At 34.2% G+C, this 19171-nt stretch overlaps 2 protein-coding genes and 1 long non-coding RNA gene across 4 annotated transcripts; all 3 read right to left on the reverse strand.

Annotated features, from left to right (window-relative positions):
- Positions 1–244: 244 nt before the first annotated feature.
- On the reverse strand, positions 245–2520 carry LOC112804107 (uncharacterized). 2 transcript variants are annotated; one of them, XR_003202735.3, is made up of 4 exons: positions 2350–2520; positions 2204–2258; positions 1987–2115; positions 245–521 (listed from the first exon to the last, which is right to left on the reverse strand). It is a non-coding gene; the product is annotated as an uncharacterized lncRNA (long non-coding RNA). The 2 variants fall into 2 exon arrangements; XR_011881764.1 differs by having other exon boundaries at positions 2209–2258; positions 2350–2511.
- Positions 2521–9325: 6805 nt separating this feature from the next.
- Positions 9326–12935, reverse strand: LOC112800610 (uncharacterized). Its single transcript, XM_072236663.1, is given in 7 exon segments — positions 9326–9878; positions 10385–10716; positions 10719–10747; positions 10986–11061; positions 11427–11472; positions 11814–11915; positions 12732–12935. Coding segments are annotated over 7 exon segments (903 nt in total). The 5' UTR covers positions 12804–12935; the 3' UTR covers positions 9326–9632.
- A 1158-nt stretch (positions 12936–14093) lies between these two features.
- LOC112800611 (transcription factor HHO5) lies at positions 14094–16579 on the reverse strand. Its single transcript, XM_025842950.3, has 5 exons — positions 16249–16579; positions 16016–16152; positions 15433–15757; positions 15012–15088; positions 14094–14896 (listed from the first exon to the last, which is right to left on the reverse strand). The coding sequence occupies exons 1-5, from the start codon at positions 16445–16447 to the stop codon at positions 14591–14593; spliced, it is 1044 nt and encodes a 347-aa protein (XP_025698735.1). The 5' UTR covers positions 16448–16579; the 3' UTR covers positions 14094–14590.
- Between the last annotated feature and the right edge of the window lie 2592 nt (positions 16580–19171).

Raw genomic sequence — 19171 nt, forward strand, 5'->3', positions numbered from 1 at the left:
ATACCATAATGTAACACCCTACCACGCTAAGCTTTATGCTTAAGCCATAAAGCAGAGGTGGTGTGGTATTACGACCTCTAAAATAAAATAAGTACATATAATAGCAGAAGAATTATAATATGCTAGGAGCCGTGAAGAAAAGAGGAAACAAAATCGCAAAATAAAAGCGCAACGCTCAAGGAACGGGTTAACCTGCGTGCTAAGGAAACCATAACTATTAAACATATGATAACAGAAGTAGGAATAGAGTACCAAAGATACAAAATAACAAGCTCCTAACTCAGCCTGCGAAGTCAAGACTGGCCGGAGAATATTTACATATATATATACATACATATCCAGAACCCAAAAGTACATATACACAATCCTGCCTCTCCATAAACCTCTAGGAGGATCAAAAGAACAAGTTATGCGGAGAGAAAACCAAGTATATATATATACATCATAGCATAACAAAATAACCCTGTAACCACTCCGCTTCAAGGGTCCAGACGCCTAACGAGATGCCTCTCGACCTGCATCTGGAAAACAACAACATAGTATGGAATGAGAACCGGAGGTTCTCAGTATGGTAAAGGTGCCACACACATAATATATAAGGTCCTGGGAATGCCAGAGGCAATCCTAGAACGCCGACACTCAAATTATAGAGCTTAAAGTATTAAATAGAAGCCATAAAAGGTGGTTTTCTAAGGATATTTAAACCTAACTTAAATTAACCTTAAATCTAAATCCCATTCTGTCATTCCTCCTTACCTCCAACTCCATCATGCATTTTCACAGACAAGTAAACAAACAAAGGCAAGCACAAGAAGGTTACAAGTACTGCAGATAACAAATATACATTTAACATGGCAAGTACATTTAGGCACACCCGGTTAATACACAAGCAAGTAGTTCAAGTAATATGCGTATGATGCATGCCTGTCCTATGGCTGATGAGGCTCATCTGTCGGTTATCCAGCCAACCCGACAAGTCTGAATTGTACTTAGACTGTCCCCCGACGTGCATCCCCAAGAGTCTATGCATAGTTTTTTCCAAATAATCAATAATACTCAATGGGGGTAACATTCCCGGGAATTTATATAGTGCCCGGTCACACACTTACGTCGTAGGGTCAACAGAGTATCGAGTTTTCAACCTGGTACACGTGGTGGCAAGCCATGGCACTTAATCCAGGGAATCTCGTATCTCAGATTATTCAAATTCATAAGTCATATAAATAATTCAATTGTAATTCATCAACTTCAACATCATTCTCAATCGCATTTCATTCATCATCATATATCAATCATATTCAATCCTTATCCTTCATTATCACACCTCCCATTCCGTCCATCAATAGTTCCAATTCAAAACATAACTCATTCTTTTCTAAATGAATCAAACTTAAAACATACTCATTTTCTTAATAACTCTAAATCAAACCATATAACCTTTGAATCTAAATCTTTTTAAATAATATAACAAAATCTCTAATTTTTATAAAATTCGGCAGCATCTCCTCTAAAACTCGGACTTTGCCACCCTTTTCGGGTCCAAACCTGCTTCCTTTTCAATTCAACATATCCTTCCTCATTATCATAACAATCTCCACAAAAAATCTACCTCAGATCAACAATTAAACTCATACAATATTCAAATCCAACAACCAAAATTCAACTGAGAGTCATAGTTCACAAATCCTAGGCTTTTAACACAAAATACCTCAAATCAATAATTCACCGAATCATTAATTGATCAACAAGCACCAAACCAACCGTGTTCATCAATAATAACACTCAACTATAATTCTCTCCAAATTAACATAACAACATTCACCATCCAAAATTAATAACTAATTATCCAATAAACTTCAACCAATTATATTCATCGACAAATTACTAAATATTAAACATACACCTGCATTCCAACTTATCCTATGGTCATCTAGCCTAAGTTTTCACAGAACATTATATATTAAATGCAAGAAACCTAAACCATACCTTAGCCGATTCCCAAGTGTTATTCCAAGAAAATTTTCCTAAAAGAACACAGCCCTCAAAACCTCAACTAATCCGCTTCCTCCAAGTTCCAATATTCACAATTTCAAGCTCCAATTATTTATTCACAACCTAATACACATTCATAACATATATATATCCAATTTAATACTCAAAGCTCAAATTTAAAGAAAATAAAATAGAATTATCGTATCCTCACCTTACCCAAGCTTCACATAAGCAAGAGTGAACATTTCTCTCAAGCTAATTGTATCCTAAAACATCAGAAATCAAAGAAATTCAATATTCCCACTTAAAATTCGAAAATTGGGGGAAGATGAAGCTGAGAGTGATTAAACAAGTTACCAGTGAAATTGTTCCGGTAGAAATGTAGAGCTCGACGCGGTGGACGCGTGGCCACAAACGGTGCGGCGATTGGAGCTCGAACGGAGAAGTTATGGGATTTGGAAATTTATCGTAGGAGGTTCGGGAGTTTTTTCTTCTCCCTGGAGTTCATCGTGATGCAGCAGGAAAAATGAAGAAGAAAGGGGCTTTCGGCTCTTTTAATGTGTTGGTCCGGTTGAACTGACGGCCTGGTTCGAATCCGGTTCAACCGGTTCGACCTGTTCGGTCCAATCTTGGACCAATTTCTTCGAAATTTGTGTCAAAATTCTCGTTTCGATGAGCTCTACCCTATTTTGATATAATATTCGCATTTCTAATCCTCCTTATTAAAAACTAATTTATTGACTAATTATCTACTAATTTAACCGGGGTTTACAAGAGGAGGAAGAGAATGAAGTAACCTTCATAGAAAAATACCTGATGCATTCAACTGCCTGCGTGTCTTCAACATCCTCTGCTATTTGAGGGGTCAATGGATGCAAATTTTCCAACAAAGATAGTTCATTCTGCTCCCCTGAATTACAAGAATAAGACCAATGAAATAAAGCTCTATCAAGATTGAATAAAAAGTAGTTCACATCACATGTATCAGATAAAGTAGGCGCTGGTATGGCAACGTCCAGAACTGACACCAGATTCTGCCTTTCTTGTCTCGATAACATTTGTATGACTTCATGAAGATCAACAGCCCCAGAGACAGAAGATGCAGGTGTAGTAGGTGATACCGGATTTTACAATCTCGTATAACTACCAGCAAGTAATAAACTCACGATGAGTGAATATCGATCCCACGAGAATTAAGAAATTAACACTGCACTGTTACATTGCATGCATGACATGTTAATATATATATGAATGTCATTCTAACACTGTATTGTTACATTGCATGCATGTTCCAATACCAAATTTGTTTCTTGCCTGAACCTAAAAGGCAAAATTCGTTCACCAAACCATTTTTCATGAAATGCATTGCTCATGCACTCAACCATCAACTTATTTTTTTTATTGCATGGTTGAAGATCACCTCAACTTAGCCCCTCCTTTGGTTAAAAACCTTGGTTCTTAAATACTTATTTTTTTATGCATGCATCCTTTAACAGTAAAAACAGAAGATTGATAAAAACTAAAAACAAAATCAAAAGATATTATGGTTGAGTTGTCTTTCAATAAACGCTTTTTTAATATCACTAACTTGATGGTTGATTCTTGTTATGGTGGATGATGATCACAGTGCCTCAATTTCTCTCTTCTCACTGGGAATTTCCTTCAAGTGTCTTTTTTAATGATCTCAACACTCAAGAGAAAGAATCTTGTTGATTGTGTAATGTCCAAAAAAATGTGAAGAAAAATCCCTTGGTTGGTAAACTAGCGTCACCTGATTTTTTGGTGAAAAGTTTTCAGTAGAAATCTTTTTGTTTTTTCACCCTTTAGATACTTTGTTTAGAGTCTTTTCTTTCCCTTTTGGTGGTGGTGATTCACACTCAATGCCAATCTTAGGCTCAATGTTAGGAGGAATCTTGTTGGTTGTCACAAATGGAGACTTTGGTTGTAAATTCTCTTTGCCTCCAATGATCCCTTCGGCTTGTTGTTCCACTTCTACTTATTTGCTCTCTTTCAATCATGGGAGTGGTAGTTTTTGAAGTGATTCATTGGTACCTCCTTCAAGTTAGGATTCCTGAAGTCAATCTTCGTACAATTCTCCTCATGATTAGACTCATGCATGATTTTGAAAACATGGAACACCAAGTGTTCATCATGTATTTTTAGCATCAATTCTCCCTTTTCAACATCAATAAAAGCCCTTGTCAATAGCTAAAAAGGGCTTTCCAAAATAATGGTGAGTGTTGTAATCTTCCTCCATATCAAGGATGATAAAATCAGTTGGGAGGAAGAGTTTTTCCACTTTCACCAAAGCATTTTCTACAATCCCATGTACTTGTTTTATGGATTTGTCAGCCAATTAAAGAGTATTTTTTGTTGGTTTTAATTTATAGATTTGGAGCTTCTTCAACACAGAGAGAGGTATTAAGTTGATTCTTGTACCAAGATCACATAATACTCTTTCAAATGTTATATTTCTAATGGTATAGAGGATTTGGAAGTTCCTTGAATCCTTCTTCTTCTTTGGCAAGTCCTTTTTTATTATGGCACTATACTCCTTAGTCATGACCATAATTTGTCCTTCCTTCAAGGATCTCTTCTTTAATAACAATTCCTTCATAAACTTGGTAAACATTGGCATTTGTTCAAGTGTTTCTATGAAAGGAATGTTGATATGGAGTGTCTTGAATACCTCTAGAAATTTAGAGTATTGCTTCTCTTTAATCTCTCTCTTGAATCTTTCTCTTGAATCCTTGAGGATATGAAATTTTTTATTTGTATGCTTTCACTGCTTCTTTTTTTATTGGGGTGTTACTTTGTGTGGAGGTTTCTTGTTCTTGTTTTTGCTCCTCAATTTCTTTTTTGAAATTTTTTTATTGTGCACTTCATGATTAGTGGCTTCTTTCTCCACAACTCTCCCACTTCTCAATATGATTGCCTTGCGTTCCTCTCTTAGATTGACCTCAGTATCATTTGAAAAAGTGTTAGTGAATTTTTCTAATTGTTGAGCAATTTGGCCAATTTATATTTCTAATTTTTTGAGTAAAGTATCTTAATTTTGAAAATTAGACCTTGTTTCTTCCATAAATTTCTCTAGGATAAGTTCAAGATTAGAGAGTCCTTAAGAATCTTGAAAGGTTGTGTGGATTGTGATTATGGTTGGTGAGAATTATCTGAAGAATTGAAAAAAGTGTTTTGTGAATTTTGAAAGTGATTTTGAGTGTTTGGTTAGAAGTTAGAATTATTTGCATGGTTGAAATTGTGGCTTTTTTGGTCTTGGTTTTGTTGGTTTTCTCACTCAAAATTACGAATGGTTCCTCCATCCAAAATTATATGTTTTGGAGTATGGATTATTTTGTTGTGTCTTGGAGGAGTTTTTCATAAAATTGACTTACGCTATTTGTAATTGATTAGTGTTGAATGAGTCAAACTTTTTATCAAATTGATTCTCTCCATTCATGTCATACAATGAGTTTTGTGTGTTGATAGCAGAGACTTGCATTCTTCTCATTTGCTTAGTGAGTGTGAAGAGTTGTTGAGACATGATTTTATTTTGGGTCACAAGAGCATCAAGAGTTTCTAGTTCCATCACTCCTCTTTTTGTGTTCATATTCCTCTCTAAAGAATAGAGGTATTGATTATTAGCAAAAATGTCAATGAGTTCCATAACTTCACTAGGAGTCTTCATGTGTAATGATCTCGTTGATGAATTATCCAATGAATTTTTTGAAATTTGAGTGATTCCATCTTAGAAGATTTGTAGTTGGACCTAATTCACAAACATATTTGGTGGACATCTCCTCAACATCTCTTTGTATCTTTTCCAAGCCTCGTATAAAGATTCTCTTTTAAGTTGTCTAAAAGTTTGCACCTCTGTTATCAATTTTATTAATCTTTGAGGTGGAAAGAACTTAGTTAAAAAAACTTGCTAACTAAGTCTTCCCATGTGACAATGCTTTCTTTTGGGTGTGACTCCAACTATTGTGCTGCTCTATCTCTAAGAGAGAATAGGAACAAGAGGAGTCTATATGCTTCAGCTGACACTCCATTTGCTTTCACCGTATCACAAATTTGGATGAAACTTGAAATGTGTTGGTTTGGGTCCTCTTGGGAGCCTCTTCTAAATTGACAATTTTGTTAAACAAGAGTGATCAATTAAGGCTTAAGTTCAAAATTATTGGCATTGACATTTGGAGTCAAAATACTACTCCCACAATTTTTCGGATCAGGAATAGTATATGATCCTAATGTCTTCCTAGCATGTGGAGCACCATTAAGTTCATTGTTATTGTGAGATTCTGCCATAATTGTGTCTGAGGCTCCCTCACCATCTTCTAGCACTTTTTTGTTTCTTGCCTCTTTTCTTACCCTCCAGAGTTCTTTTAATTTTAGAATCAAAGAGGAGAGGTTCATTTTCTTGATTTTCTCACATGTACATAAAAAAAATAATAAAAGCAAAGAGAATTTGAAAGAAATTTCAAGTTAGGCAAAGGACTAAAGAAACAAAAAAGTAAAAGCAAATAAATGACTAAAACAAGAAAGAAAAGGTTCCTAATCTAGTAATCAATCAGCCAGTAATTTATTAATTACTGTTAATCTCTAACAACAGCGCCAAAAACTTGATACGAGATTTTACAATTTTGCATAACTACCAGAAAGTGCACCGAGTTACACCAAGTAATAAACCAATAGTGAGTAAATGTCGATCCCATGAGAGTTAAGAAATTAATCAAAAGATGATTGATTGAGTATTCTAGTCAAGCAATTCACAGTATGATGATGAACAATTGATCATAGAAACGTGAAATGTAAATGACTTAATCAATAAGTAAATGAAAGTAAAAAATGACTTGAAAATAAAGAGTATAAATGTAAATTGTTGAAAATTTAAATTGATAGAATGTAAATACTGAAAAAGTAAATTACAAAAATGTAAAAAAAGCAATGTAAATGAGCATTAATTGAAAGCAATTAATAAAAAAAGGGAATAAAAGAATAAGGGAATATCATTGGGGTGCAAATATATTGAATTCTGGATCAAATAGCTTTTCATTTCCATTTCAATCATGCAATCATTGATCTCTTGGTAAATCATAAGTGATTAAATTCTAATGTGTTGATAATTCAATCTTTCTTAACTTGATCAATTGCCAATGTCTTGATCTAATTGCTCATGAAAAGAGATGAAGATTGATCTCTGATTTAGAGCCACACAATTTCATGAATCAAGTTATGGGTTGTTTACATGTCACATATCAACTCCAAACCAAAATTCACAAAAGTTGGGAAAAAGATCTTCAAGCTCAATTCTATGATCCCTCTTTCAAGTTTTCAGAGAATTTAAGTGAGATTCAAACTATCTATCAATAGATTTGAATCCTTAGAATGAAGAACGAAGATTCATTCTAAAAAAGCAAATGAACGATAAATTGAAAATGAATAATAAATCACAATTGATCCATTAAATTCAATAGACCTCTTTCTCCAATGAAAAAGAAAATTAGCCACTCATGATTTACAAAATGTGAAAGGTAAGAATAGGAGAAGAATGGGAAAGAGATCTGAGAGTGAGATTCCCAAAGTGTGCCCTTCTTCCTCAATTTATAACCCATCTAAATTACAAATTTAAGATTAAATTGAATTTAGCATTTTGGGCTTGATCCATTTGAAAGCTTGGAGAGTGGAGTAATGAATGAGGAAATTGAAGTTGAGGTTTAGTGACATTCGCTTTTCAAAGACTACCCAAATTGGCCTCTGTTTACTTGCCGTGGCACACCAAGTAAGGGATCTGAAACGCCTACAACATTGCTCCAATTTCATGGCCCAAATAATGCTTCTATTTTGCTTCAGCGTGGGACGTCACAAAACTGGCGTGAGACATGATACGAGAGTTATGTGTACGCATGACATTGCTGAAATCACCACTTGTACGTATGCATGGGGGCATGTATACGCATGTTTTCACTTATTTGAACATTGTGCATACGCACAAATGCCGTTGGACGCCAGGATCGGTACGCTGGATGGAAAAACTTTTAGGTTTAACTTTTGAATTTGAAAAGTTGTATCCTAAACTTTTAAAGCGTGTCCTTTCTTCCAAAGTGTGTCCTTGGCTTTCTCCTTTATTTTTTCGATTTTTGTTTCATTTCCTACACTTATCAAAGTACAAAACAACTTCAAAAAGCATTGATCAAAACACTAAAAATCTTAATTAAAGCAAGGATAGTCTCTATCTTGAATTTAAGAAAAGAAATGTTAATAACATAGATTAAAAGCATAAAATTTCTAATAAAAGCACTAAATTACTACCACTATTTAAAGAAATAATAACTAAAAATTACTAAAGACGCACATGCATCAATAAGGCCAACTGGCTCCATTCTAAAAGAAAGATTAATGGAGTGTAGTGCAGCAGCATAAATTGCACTAGAGTGGTAATGTTTCTCATCTTCAATGTGGAGGAATTTATAAACTTTACCTGTGAAATTATATGAAAAAAAAGGTTTAGAAGAAGTGAATAACAGTACTAGCCATGTTTCTGCAAGCCAACACCGACACTATCAGTGAGGCAAATTATATCAACACTAAGGTAGCGTTTGTTTTGAGATACTGGGACGGAGACTGAGAAACTAGAACTCAATATCATGTTTGTTGGTTTAGAAACTGGTACTAAAATTTCAGTCTCTATCTCCAAAATTTCAGTATTTCAGTACTCCCAAAAAATAAGGACACAGAGAACTGAAGTTTTTAGAGACAGAGACTAAAATTTTAATAACATTTTATACTTAAAATACCCTCATTTCAATTAATTAATTCTAACTTTATCCTTTGTACAAATTAAATTAGAGTTTCATCCTTATTTTAGTCTCTATCTCCCATTTTACACCAAACACAATACTAAAACTTATTTCATTCTCTGTCTTTCAGCCTCTGTCTCTCAATCTCAGTCTTTCAGTCTCAGTCTCTCTTACATAAAATTTAGGACTGTGGAAACATCTAACCAGCCAAATTAATAAACAATCAGAATGTTAAACATCACCAAAGAAGTGTGTTGACTAATGAGTTGTCAAACGTGATAAATTCATTAAAGAGAATATTACCTAGAGGCACAATAAGTTTAGAGTAGGATAACACTCTTGAAAATGATACAGCATGTGAAGATCCTCCAAGTCGGGGCGGCAAGGGGAGAAGCCCGCCCCGCCTAAAGCCTAATAGCGAGTTGGTGGGCCAAGTCCGCCAAATCTCTTTTTTTTACTATTAAATATTAAATAATATATATAATTTCACAACCATTTTAATAAATTTATAATTTCTAAAGATATTAAAAAAATTAAAATTTATAAATTCACAAACATTAAAGTCTTTATAATTATAAATATGTAATAAACGTAATCATAAACCAAATTTTTTGAAACAAAATAATAAAATCAACATTGTCCAAAATAAAATAAATATTGTCCAAAACATATAATTAACCATCTACAAGTTTAGAATATAATCTATCAAGCGTAAAACATAATCCAAAATACTAAATTAGAACATCTTCAAAAAAACTCTAAGCCCGGTGGAGAAGCCCGTCGCGTCCCGCCAAAGCTCACGGTTTAAAGGGTACGAGTTAGGCGGACTTTTGATGTGTAGCGGTCTCAATTTTTCATCCCGTCCTGCCTTTTTTGACGGGCTATGCGGGCCGCCCCAGCGGGTTTAGGATCGTTTGCCACCCCTACCTCCAAGACTGTAGGCTTCTTGCTCTGAAGACTTGTGCATGCACGATGGCCTTGGACAGCATACAACAAAACAGGAGTATTTGTATATTTATCTACAATATTCTCTAAAAACTCTTCAGCCACAGCAGAGAATCCTCTAGAGTCGTCAACTACAAATTGAAAGCCCTGCCAAAAAATTTGAACTTGTTTAAGACAAATCAAGCCAAAATGATTGTTCCCCCAAAACCTAATAGATGAAGATTATGGTTAGATCAAAATTCAAACACTATGCTTCGAATCATCATACCAATAATAACCATTGATTGAAAAATCCCAAACCAAAATTTACATAGAGGAACACGAAAAGTGGGATAACCAAAAACTATTGCACTAATATACATAGCCATTACTATTTCTGGTAACAATTTCTGTTCAAGTTCCTGCAATATTGGGTAGAAGAATAGGCCTTGAAATTAGTAGCTTTGCTCATTAAATATAATCTTTACCTAAATACAAGCCATAAGAGGAAATGGGTCCATATATATGGAAAAGAAATCAAAGAAAATGAAAAATAAATTGAATGGTAACATAGTATATACCAAAAGATATTGCTTCACCAAAAGGGTTAAAGATATAAGAGGAACATCCCCTAAAACCAACAACTACAAGACACAAAAGCAGTGGTAGTATACTTGTATATGATCACACTCTTCAACAAATAATCGTAGCCTATCACTAATTTCTTCCCCTTGCAAAGCCCAAGAAAAGGAATCCTTTCCAATTCTGTAATTGTTGAAGTCCTCAGTATCTATTCAAACTCCATTTAATTCATAGACACTCTGGAGGTGATAATGTACTTTTGAGTAATCTGTCCAAAACTCTGCACCATTTTCTAGACTTTCAACTACATCCTTATCCTGATACTCATTTTGAGAACCATTGCTTGAACTACTAATGTCATTAGCCAGAATCAAATTTTCCTCTTCCTCATACAGTCTTTGTAGAAACAAATTTTTCTTTGAGATTCAGAGGCCTGGGTGGAAACCTTACCTGTCCTGCGCATTGGTCTATAGACACTCAGCACATAAACAAAATTTAAACTAAAGATTTATGATAAATAATTAAATATAACTGATGAAGTAGGTTTCATGTCCAATAAAACAGGCAAGCAGCAAGTGAACAGAGCACCAAAAGGCTCAAGCTAGATATTTGTAGAAAATTGCCATTTTTTATTTTTATTCATCCTTATAAAATCTGAGTTTTCTCATACAGACATAGACGGAAAGGTCTCACCAGGTAACAACATCTGATGGAGATGAGGTAATCTCCTTATATAATGTACCATGTGAGCTCAAAGATCCGAGTGAACCTGAAAAAGTCAACACAAAGTGTAAAAACATATGCAGTGGGAAATGGGGATGGAATGACGTTTCAATTTTGCACCAGGAAGAACAATAAAAGCAACAACAAACAACAACAACAACAAAGCCTTGTCCCACTAAGTGGGGTCGGCTACATGAATCAAACGACGCCATTGTGCTCTATCATGTATCATGTCTACAGAGAGACCGTTTACATGTAGATCTCGTTTGACCACCTCATGGATGGTCTTCTTAGGTCTTCCTCTGCCTTTCGCCCTTTGTCCATCTTCCATCTCAACAATAAAAGCATAAAGAATTAATATTATGCTAAATATTTTTCACTAATAGATATCATCATGACAACATCAAGTACACCTCATGTTTATTGAAAGTAGGCGAGGAGTGAACGTAAAAATGCCCTGCAGATATTGGAGTAGCATGGTGTAAGTATTAGTTGAAACTCGAATGACTTTTATCCACATATTCATATCATTCCATTGCCATTTTCCTTTCCCACAGCTAAAATATGCCAACTAGGCACTAATCTATTAGTTAATCATAACGCAACTGAATTAACTGATACTCATTTGTATTCGTGTCATGAGAATAGGTACATGTAGTGAGGTAATCAGATAGTAGCAGACAAATTAGATGACTGCAAATGCAAGATCTCATTAAATCTTCTACCAACACAATTTTGATCATACAAAATTTTCTTAAAAGAATGCTACAATGCTAGTTCAATCTCAAGAAATTGCACCTGTTGCGTCTCACCAGTACGATAAAGCACATCCATGTTAAGATCATGATTCTTGAAGACTGAATCAGCATTAAGGTCTTCAGCCAGCCCAAGGAGCTCATCCTTACAATTGAACACAAATATGCATGATTAGACAATTAAACCTCAACATAAATTCTTTCCAAGATAACCAGAAAAACAAAAACCTCAACTGTGAGAAAAATGAAAGGTTTAGAGTAGTTAGTTGCTAGCAAGATGTTTGAGCCAAACAGCTCTAACAAGAAAATAAAAGGAGTAGACACAGATAAACGAATGGCATCTTTTTTTTTCTTGGAAAAGTATAAGTAGACAATGAAAATACTAAACAATGTGAACAATGGATATATCGGATGTTCATTTTACTAGCTGTGCAGATGGTTATTCTAATATTAAAATTTAGGTGAGTAATTTGGAGGTGTAGTGTGTTTTGATTTGATTGGTGATTGTTCATGTTGTTCAAGAAAGGTATTGGTTACCTAGCATTTCCTTTTTTTTTGTGGTGGTGGTGTTTTGGTGGGGGTGTTAAAATGCTCACTGAAAATTTTAGACATGCCATGATCTTCATAAAAGTAACAAAAATGATGCATTGCTCACAAGCAAAAGTAGTAATAACAACTCCATTGACTACAAATTGAAAAGGAAGAGACAATAAGTTTGATCGCATAACGTAATCAAACGAAGTATTTTACTGACTACATTTTGAACCGAAGCTTCCGAATAAATCGTTGTAGCTGAAAGATTCTCACTTAACAAAATTTCACTCTTTTCAATAATAAACAGCAATAAATGCAAAAACACTCGCTTAACTAAAAAAGGCATTAAAAATCATAAATCAACATGAAAGTATATTAAATAGAAAATGATATTAGCATAGGGAAGGGATCGAGTAGGAAGTGAAACCTGAAAGTTCCAAAAGTGAGAGCCAACGTAATTGGCAAAATCGCCGAGTTGGATAGTTACAAGTTCTTTCATATTTACCTCCTACGCAGCCAATTATGCAATGGCGGTGGTGGAGGACGGTGCGGTGGTGAAGCCCGACGGAGAGGCGGGGTAGATTAGAGATGATAGGGGGTGCGGGTGTCAGACCAAGGATGGCCTTTAACTTTTTTTTTTTTGCCGGGTTTTTTTTTTTTGGAACGGGTTCGGGTCGGATACTGCGAAATTTTCTTTTCTTCTTTACTGTCTTCAGACATTGTAGGGTGGTGACGTGGTGTGGCTTTTTTTTTTATCAGTAAATTGGACCATCCTAATTTTAGATACCCAATAAATTTTTTTGGTATGGTAATGGGCCTAAGCCCAAGAGAAAAAAATTATTTTCTAGGTACCCAATAAATTAGACAACACGTGGTGTGGCTTAAGCTTAAGGTTTAGGGTGCAACTGAGGCTTGGCATAGATGGAGGATTTCTACGCCTCTCATCAAGCTGCACTCGGATTCAAATCCCAGCTGAGACTGGATGTTACAAGAACCCATAATACCCATGTAGTGTGTGTGAGTGTATTGTGTGGGTGTGTGAAACATGGGGTTAATGTCTAGGATTGGAGTTGTCCAATCTATTTGACCAAAAAAAAAAAGCTTAAGGTTTAGGGTTGTTGGGTTTGAGTAGTGTGGGTTTGCTTTTTCGGGCTGTGATCAGTGATAAGGCCAAGAAGACCCAACACAACAACAACAAAAAAAACAACAATAATAAATAGAGAAAACAAAAGCAGCATTGTATTATTCTCTTTCTTAAATTAACAGTCCCTCTTAATTACTTGCTAGAGACAAAATAAATAAAAAAAATTACTTGCCAAAACAATCACTAAGTTTTATTAAATATATTAATAAATTGAGAGAGAAATAGCAAAAATATATTTTATTAAATACAAGTTACAACGCATCTTTTTCTTTTACAAGTATAATCTCTATTAATATTTTCTTTTCAATAAATACTTAAAATATGATAGGTGTAAATTAATTAATGAGTTATTGAAATCTGAATACAATAATTAATTTTGCCTAAATTGATATTTAAAAAAAATAAAAGAATTTAGCTAGAATATAGATTAAAATGACCAATTATTTTTTTTATAAAAAAATTTAAACTTTTAATATATTTTTATTAATAATCTTAATATGTCCGCTTAAAACACGTTAACTACAAAAAATAAGAGACACTTGTGAAAAAATAAAGTAGAATCAATTGTTTCCTAACTTAGCTGAAGCTTGCAGAAGAAATGACCATAATTAAACAAGAAATTTGAAAAGTGTGCAGTGACCTTGATTGGTAGAGAAAACAATGGCATTATATATGTTACGAGAATCGATGCTTAGAAGAAAATAACAAGCAACATGGATTATGTCTGTATAAGAGGCCATTCTTGAGTCTTGACAAATGACAAGTGATATATATGCTGCCGCAAAAATTCTGACACTCTTGTGGCCTGGCAATAATATCCACCAAAATGCTGAGCCAATTTTCCCCATCAATATTCCAATGCAGGGATATGGTTGCAACTCACAACTTACAACACCAGTATATAATTTTCTATGTCCCCTCAATACCCTCAATCATAACAAAATGGATTTAACAAAAATTCAACACGGCAGACCAAAACACAATTAAAATTTAAAAAGAAAAAAAGCCTAAAAGATCTGCAAAATCTCATGCTCCCTTGTATAATAATTCTATATGTTAGACTATTATTCTTTTCTTAGTCAAATCCGGGGGGTCTCAACTTATGTATTATTATGACTATATTATATTTGTCTGCAAAATTTTTAGCGGCTGTGATTATCAGATTCTGGCGGTTGGTGGTGAATAGCAGCTTTCCAATTGCGGCAATCTGAGTGCTCATCATCTGCATCCATGCTTGAGAGTCCCTTAACTGAACCTGCTAAGAGTAGAGGACCCTGTGGTGAACCAGATTGTGATTGTGATGATGAATTTTTGTTCCCTTTTCCACATTGATCTTTCTTCTTCATTTCCCATAGATCATCCTCATCATCATCATCAATATTATTATTATTAGCATCATGCTCAGCTGAAGATGAAACTGGGAATTTTCTAACATGAAGTCTGTACTTCTGAATAAAATCAACCACAAATTTATAACATGAACAAAATAATGGGTCAGAAAATAGGATATATGAATAATGGCCAATTATAAAGTACAAATAAGATTAACAGTTTAACACTCACTTGTAAGTGACTTTTGACTTCATCGTTTGTTAGGCTTTCCACCTGCATCAGTTCCCTTATCTGCTTAGGAGTGGCCACTGCAACACAATATAATCATATAACAAAACCAATTAATTAGGCACATGCTACCCATAATTCTGTTCAAATTTCAAGTTGAATTAAGCAGATAAGATTCACTTTGGAAAACAACATACTCAGTCGTGAAAGTTTTAATCTGTTAAGTTAAATATCCCAAATTTCTAGGTTGCAGTTTCAGTACTAGATTGGGGAAGTAAGATTCCCAAATTATAAATCATCAAGACATGTACCATTGTTGATGTTATGGATGTTACACTCCTAAAAAAGAGGACCCTATCTCACATTCTCACCCAATTTTCATTAATAACATACAACTATGCCTTGATGAATAATTTTGAACTACCTTGTGCTCCTCCAAGTTGTTGGAGAGCATTGACGAAACGCCGGTGAAGCTCCGGTGACCAGCATCGCCTTTGTTTCCTAGGATTCTGAGATTGCTGGGCTTGAATCTCAACACGATTCATGAACAGAGAAGAAGAATTACTCTTGGAACTGCTACTTTTCAGTTCAGGTGCTGGAGTAGTAGTCATCAAACTAAAGCTAGGAACTTTCGAAACCTCCTTTGAGTTCCCATTCAACAATGCAACTCCTCCTCCTCCTCCACTTCTGTTCTTGTTCTCCCTTCTCTTGATTGGGTTCTCTGGCACAGAACAATCTTCTTCACACCTCTGCCATTACAAGGTACAAAGCGAAAACATAAATTTCATCTTATTTGGACAAGTGGTGAAAGAGGACCCTAAAATTCATCTCAAACATTCTTCTAGATACTAAATGGAATAAAAATTAAATTCAGTAAACGTCTTAGAATCTTAGAAAACAATTAATCCATCATTCATCCAATCACTAAGAAGATGTTTAGGATGATAAATTAAGAAGATAAACATTTTCCTCTTCACCGAGTGAAGAAAAAAAAAAGAAAAAGTTACCGATTTGGTTTGAGTGCTCCATAGCTGAAGTGAAGTCATCCAGTTGTTATTATTATGATGTGGTTCTTGAGTGGTGAGAGGTTGTGGATCTTGCATTCCCATACAGCGAAGCTTTTCTTCCTTCAATCTTGTTATAGCTGCATGTCCCAAAGAAAAGAACTCTAAGAATCTACGAATTATGAAAAGTAAAGATGCAATTAAAGGGGAAAAAAAAAAGAAGAAAGAAGAGAGACCATCGGTGACGAGGAGCATGCAAAGGGGAAGCTCACGTTTGAAGGCGTGGATCTTAGTCATCTCATCCTCCAATCGGTTGAGGAAATCATCAAGCATGGCCAATTTGTCAGAGATTTGTGTGCTCCGAGAAACATCGCCCAAGAACATTGATATGGTCTTTGGGACAAAGGACAAACTCAAATCCAAGCTCAGCTCCATAATAATATTACTGTGCCTTCTTTTCTTTTTCTTTTCCTTTTTCTGTTACCAATAACCACTTCTTCACTTCTTCCACTAATAACGAAGAGGAGCATAGGCCATAGCCAAAGAGGATATAGATTCATTTTTTTATTTTTTTTATTTATAACATAAAAAGATAACTTCAAATTCAGATTCACGACAAAAAGATTCCGTCACTCGGATTCGGGTCGTCGCGTAATGTGTCCCACTCACACAGTTACTAAAATGTTAAAAAGAGTAATATTAGCAGGCATTAGTTACATGCCTAATATTCAAATTTTGTACTCTTAATACATGTTTCACTCGATTAATTAATATTGATATATTTATTTTTTTATAATGAAATTAACCCTATAAAAATCCAAATAAAACTATTAAAAGCTTTCATCAAAATTTATTGTTACCCTAAAATTTGATTGCTCACCCATGTCCTTAAAACAACAATCCAAAAAGAAAGTCAACTCAGACGAATTCACCATGCTTAAAAAAAAATTAACATACCTATAATTTTAGGATCTTTTATTTTGGATTTTTAAAGGGTTAAATAATATAACAACGTTAGTTGAAACAAAGATATACTAATTAATAGCACAAAATTTGAGTATTAGTGATATAACTTAAGACAATAATTAATAAAATCCATACAAAAAGTCAAAAACTATGGACACTCCACACACACTACCAATTTAATATTGTTTAAAAAAATGTTAGAAAAATCAATAAATTTTATTTTTTTGTTATTAATTTAATATTTTTAGTCTAATATTTAATAATATATTTTTAATTTATATTTTAAATATTAATAATTAATTATTAACTATAAATAATAAAATCTACCGAATATTTAATATTTTTTGTTTAATTTGAAGAGAATAAATTAAAGGAGGGTTCAAGGCTTGGATGAGGACAAAAGAAATGAGTTAAAAATTGATTTAGGGGGGGAGGTGTCCGAACAATAAAGGGTCTTTGAGGTGCGAAAAGTAGAGACTTATCTTTTAAAAAATTGTTGTTTTTGGGGGGTGGTTAAGTACTTATGTAGTTATGTTCATACGCGAATCTTTGGATTCCGTACTTAACGCGGCGAAATGTAAATTAATTAATCGATCCTATTCTACCAATTTGATTAGTTTAATGCTTTTGCGAAGATTCTTCGTTTTGTGGGCGCTGTGAAAATAATAAAGCCAGCTCTATAGTTGACTAGCCTAACACTGTTACATTATTTATGCATTATATCATTATATGTTGTTGTAATTAATAATCAATGAGGGGCATTTTGATCATTTCACTATTCTCTCTCGTGTGTGGCATGTTTCTATTTTAAAATTTTCTACAAATTTTCGCATTGGTCAAGATTTGGCCACGTATATTTTATGGACTCGTCAATACGGATCCTACTATAAGATATATGGATTTTTTATTTAAATAAATAAAATAAATATAATAATTATCGAAATATATAATTTAAAAAATATTGACTGTTTTTTATTTTTAAGTCATAGTACAAACGAGATATATAGAAGACAATCGTATGAGCTATAAAAAAATGTCTAATTTTTGGTATTTTTTACAAATTTTTTCTATTTTTTTTGTGTCTCATATTTCTCACAAATACAAGACATTGATGACCAATAATAGTTCATATATAGTTGTGCTTATTTATCCGAATTGTCGTATGAGAAATGGCGACAACGGGGTGACATTTGAGTGTGAGGATCCAATATTGTTTCGCACTCAGCATGTGAAAACGTTGTCGGATTTGAAGAGTTTGATATAGAGCAAGTTGGGGAGAACACAAGCGAAGAAAATCGAAAGGGTGGCGTATAGGTTGCTAGCGTCCATGGGTAACGGAGTCTTCCGGTTTCGACTATTCCGACTTCAAGGGGACGAGCATGTGTGACTGATGTTCGACATTCATGGGAGGGTCATGGTGGAGCAGGTAATTAGGGCTGGAAGTGAGGCGAGTTGAGCCGAGTTAGACCAAGCTCAAGCTCGGCTCACAAAAATTGAGCTTGGCTCACGGCTCGACTTATTAACAATCGAGCATATTTCTTAAGCTCAAACTCGACTCACCGAAAGCTCACGAGCTGGTTCGAACTCACGAGCTGGCTCAAATAATAGAAACATAAATACATAATCTATAATTCTATATCAATAAATTATAACTTATATTTTTAAAAAAATATTTAAAAAGATCAATTTTATATATTGTTATCTATCAATAAATTATAAATTTTTTATTTATGTCCTACATCAAAATTATATGTAAAAAATAAATTTTAAATTTTAAATAATTAAGATCATTAATATATATGGTTATATAGTACTATTTCATATGTATATATATAATATTAAGAATATAGATTAAATGCATATAGGATATGTGTATTAATAATTATCTATATATAATCGAGTCAGCTCACGAGCTAATGAGCTGAGCTTATCCAAGCTCAAGCTCGACTCATTTAATTTATGAGCTCAATTCCAAGCTCAAGCTTGGTTCACTAGCTCACGAGCTTAGCTTATCGAGCTATTAACGAATCGAGCTTGAGCTAGCTCATGAGCTGGCTTGACTCACTTCCAGCCCTACAGGTAATGAAGCTTTCCACAGAGGTGGGACAAAGTGGTGGTGGGAGTTCCGTACACTCGACTTATGTACAGGACGACTGACCTCTCGCACCACTGCCCATTCATGTCGCCATTCCA

This window comes from Arachis hypogaea, chromosome 5 (assembly GCF_003086295.3).
Source record: "Arachis hypogaea cultivar Tifrunner chromosome 5, arahy.Tifrunner.gnm2.J5K5, whole genome shotgun sequence".
In the NCBI taxonomy this organism is placed as follows: Eukaryota; Viridiplantae; Streptophyta; class Magnoliopsida; order Fabales; family Fabaceae; genus Arachis; species Arachis hypogaea.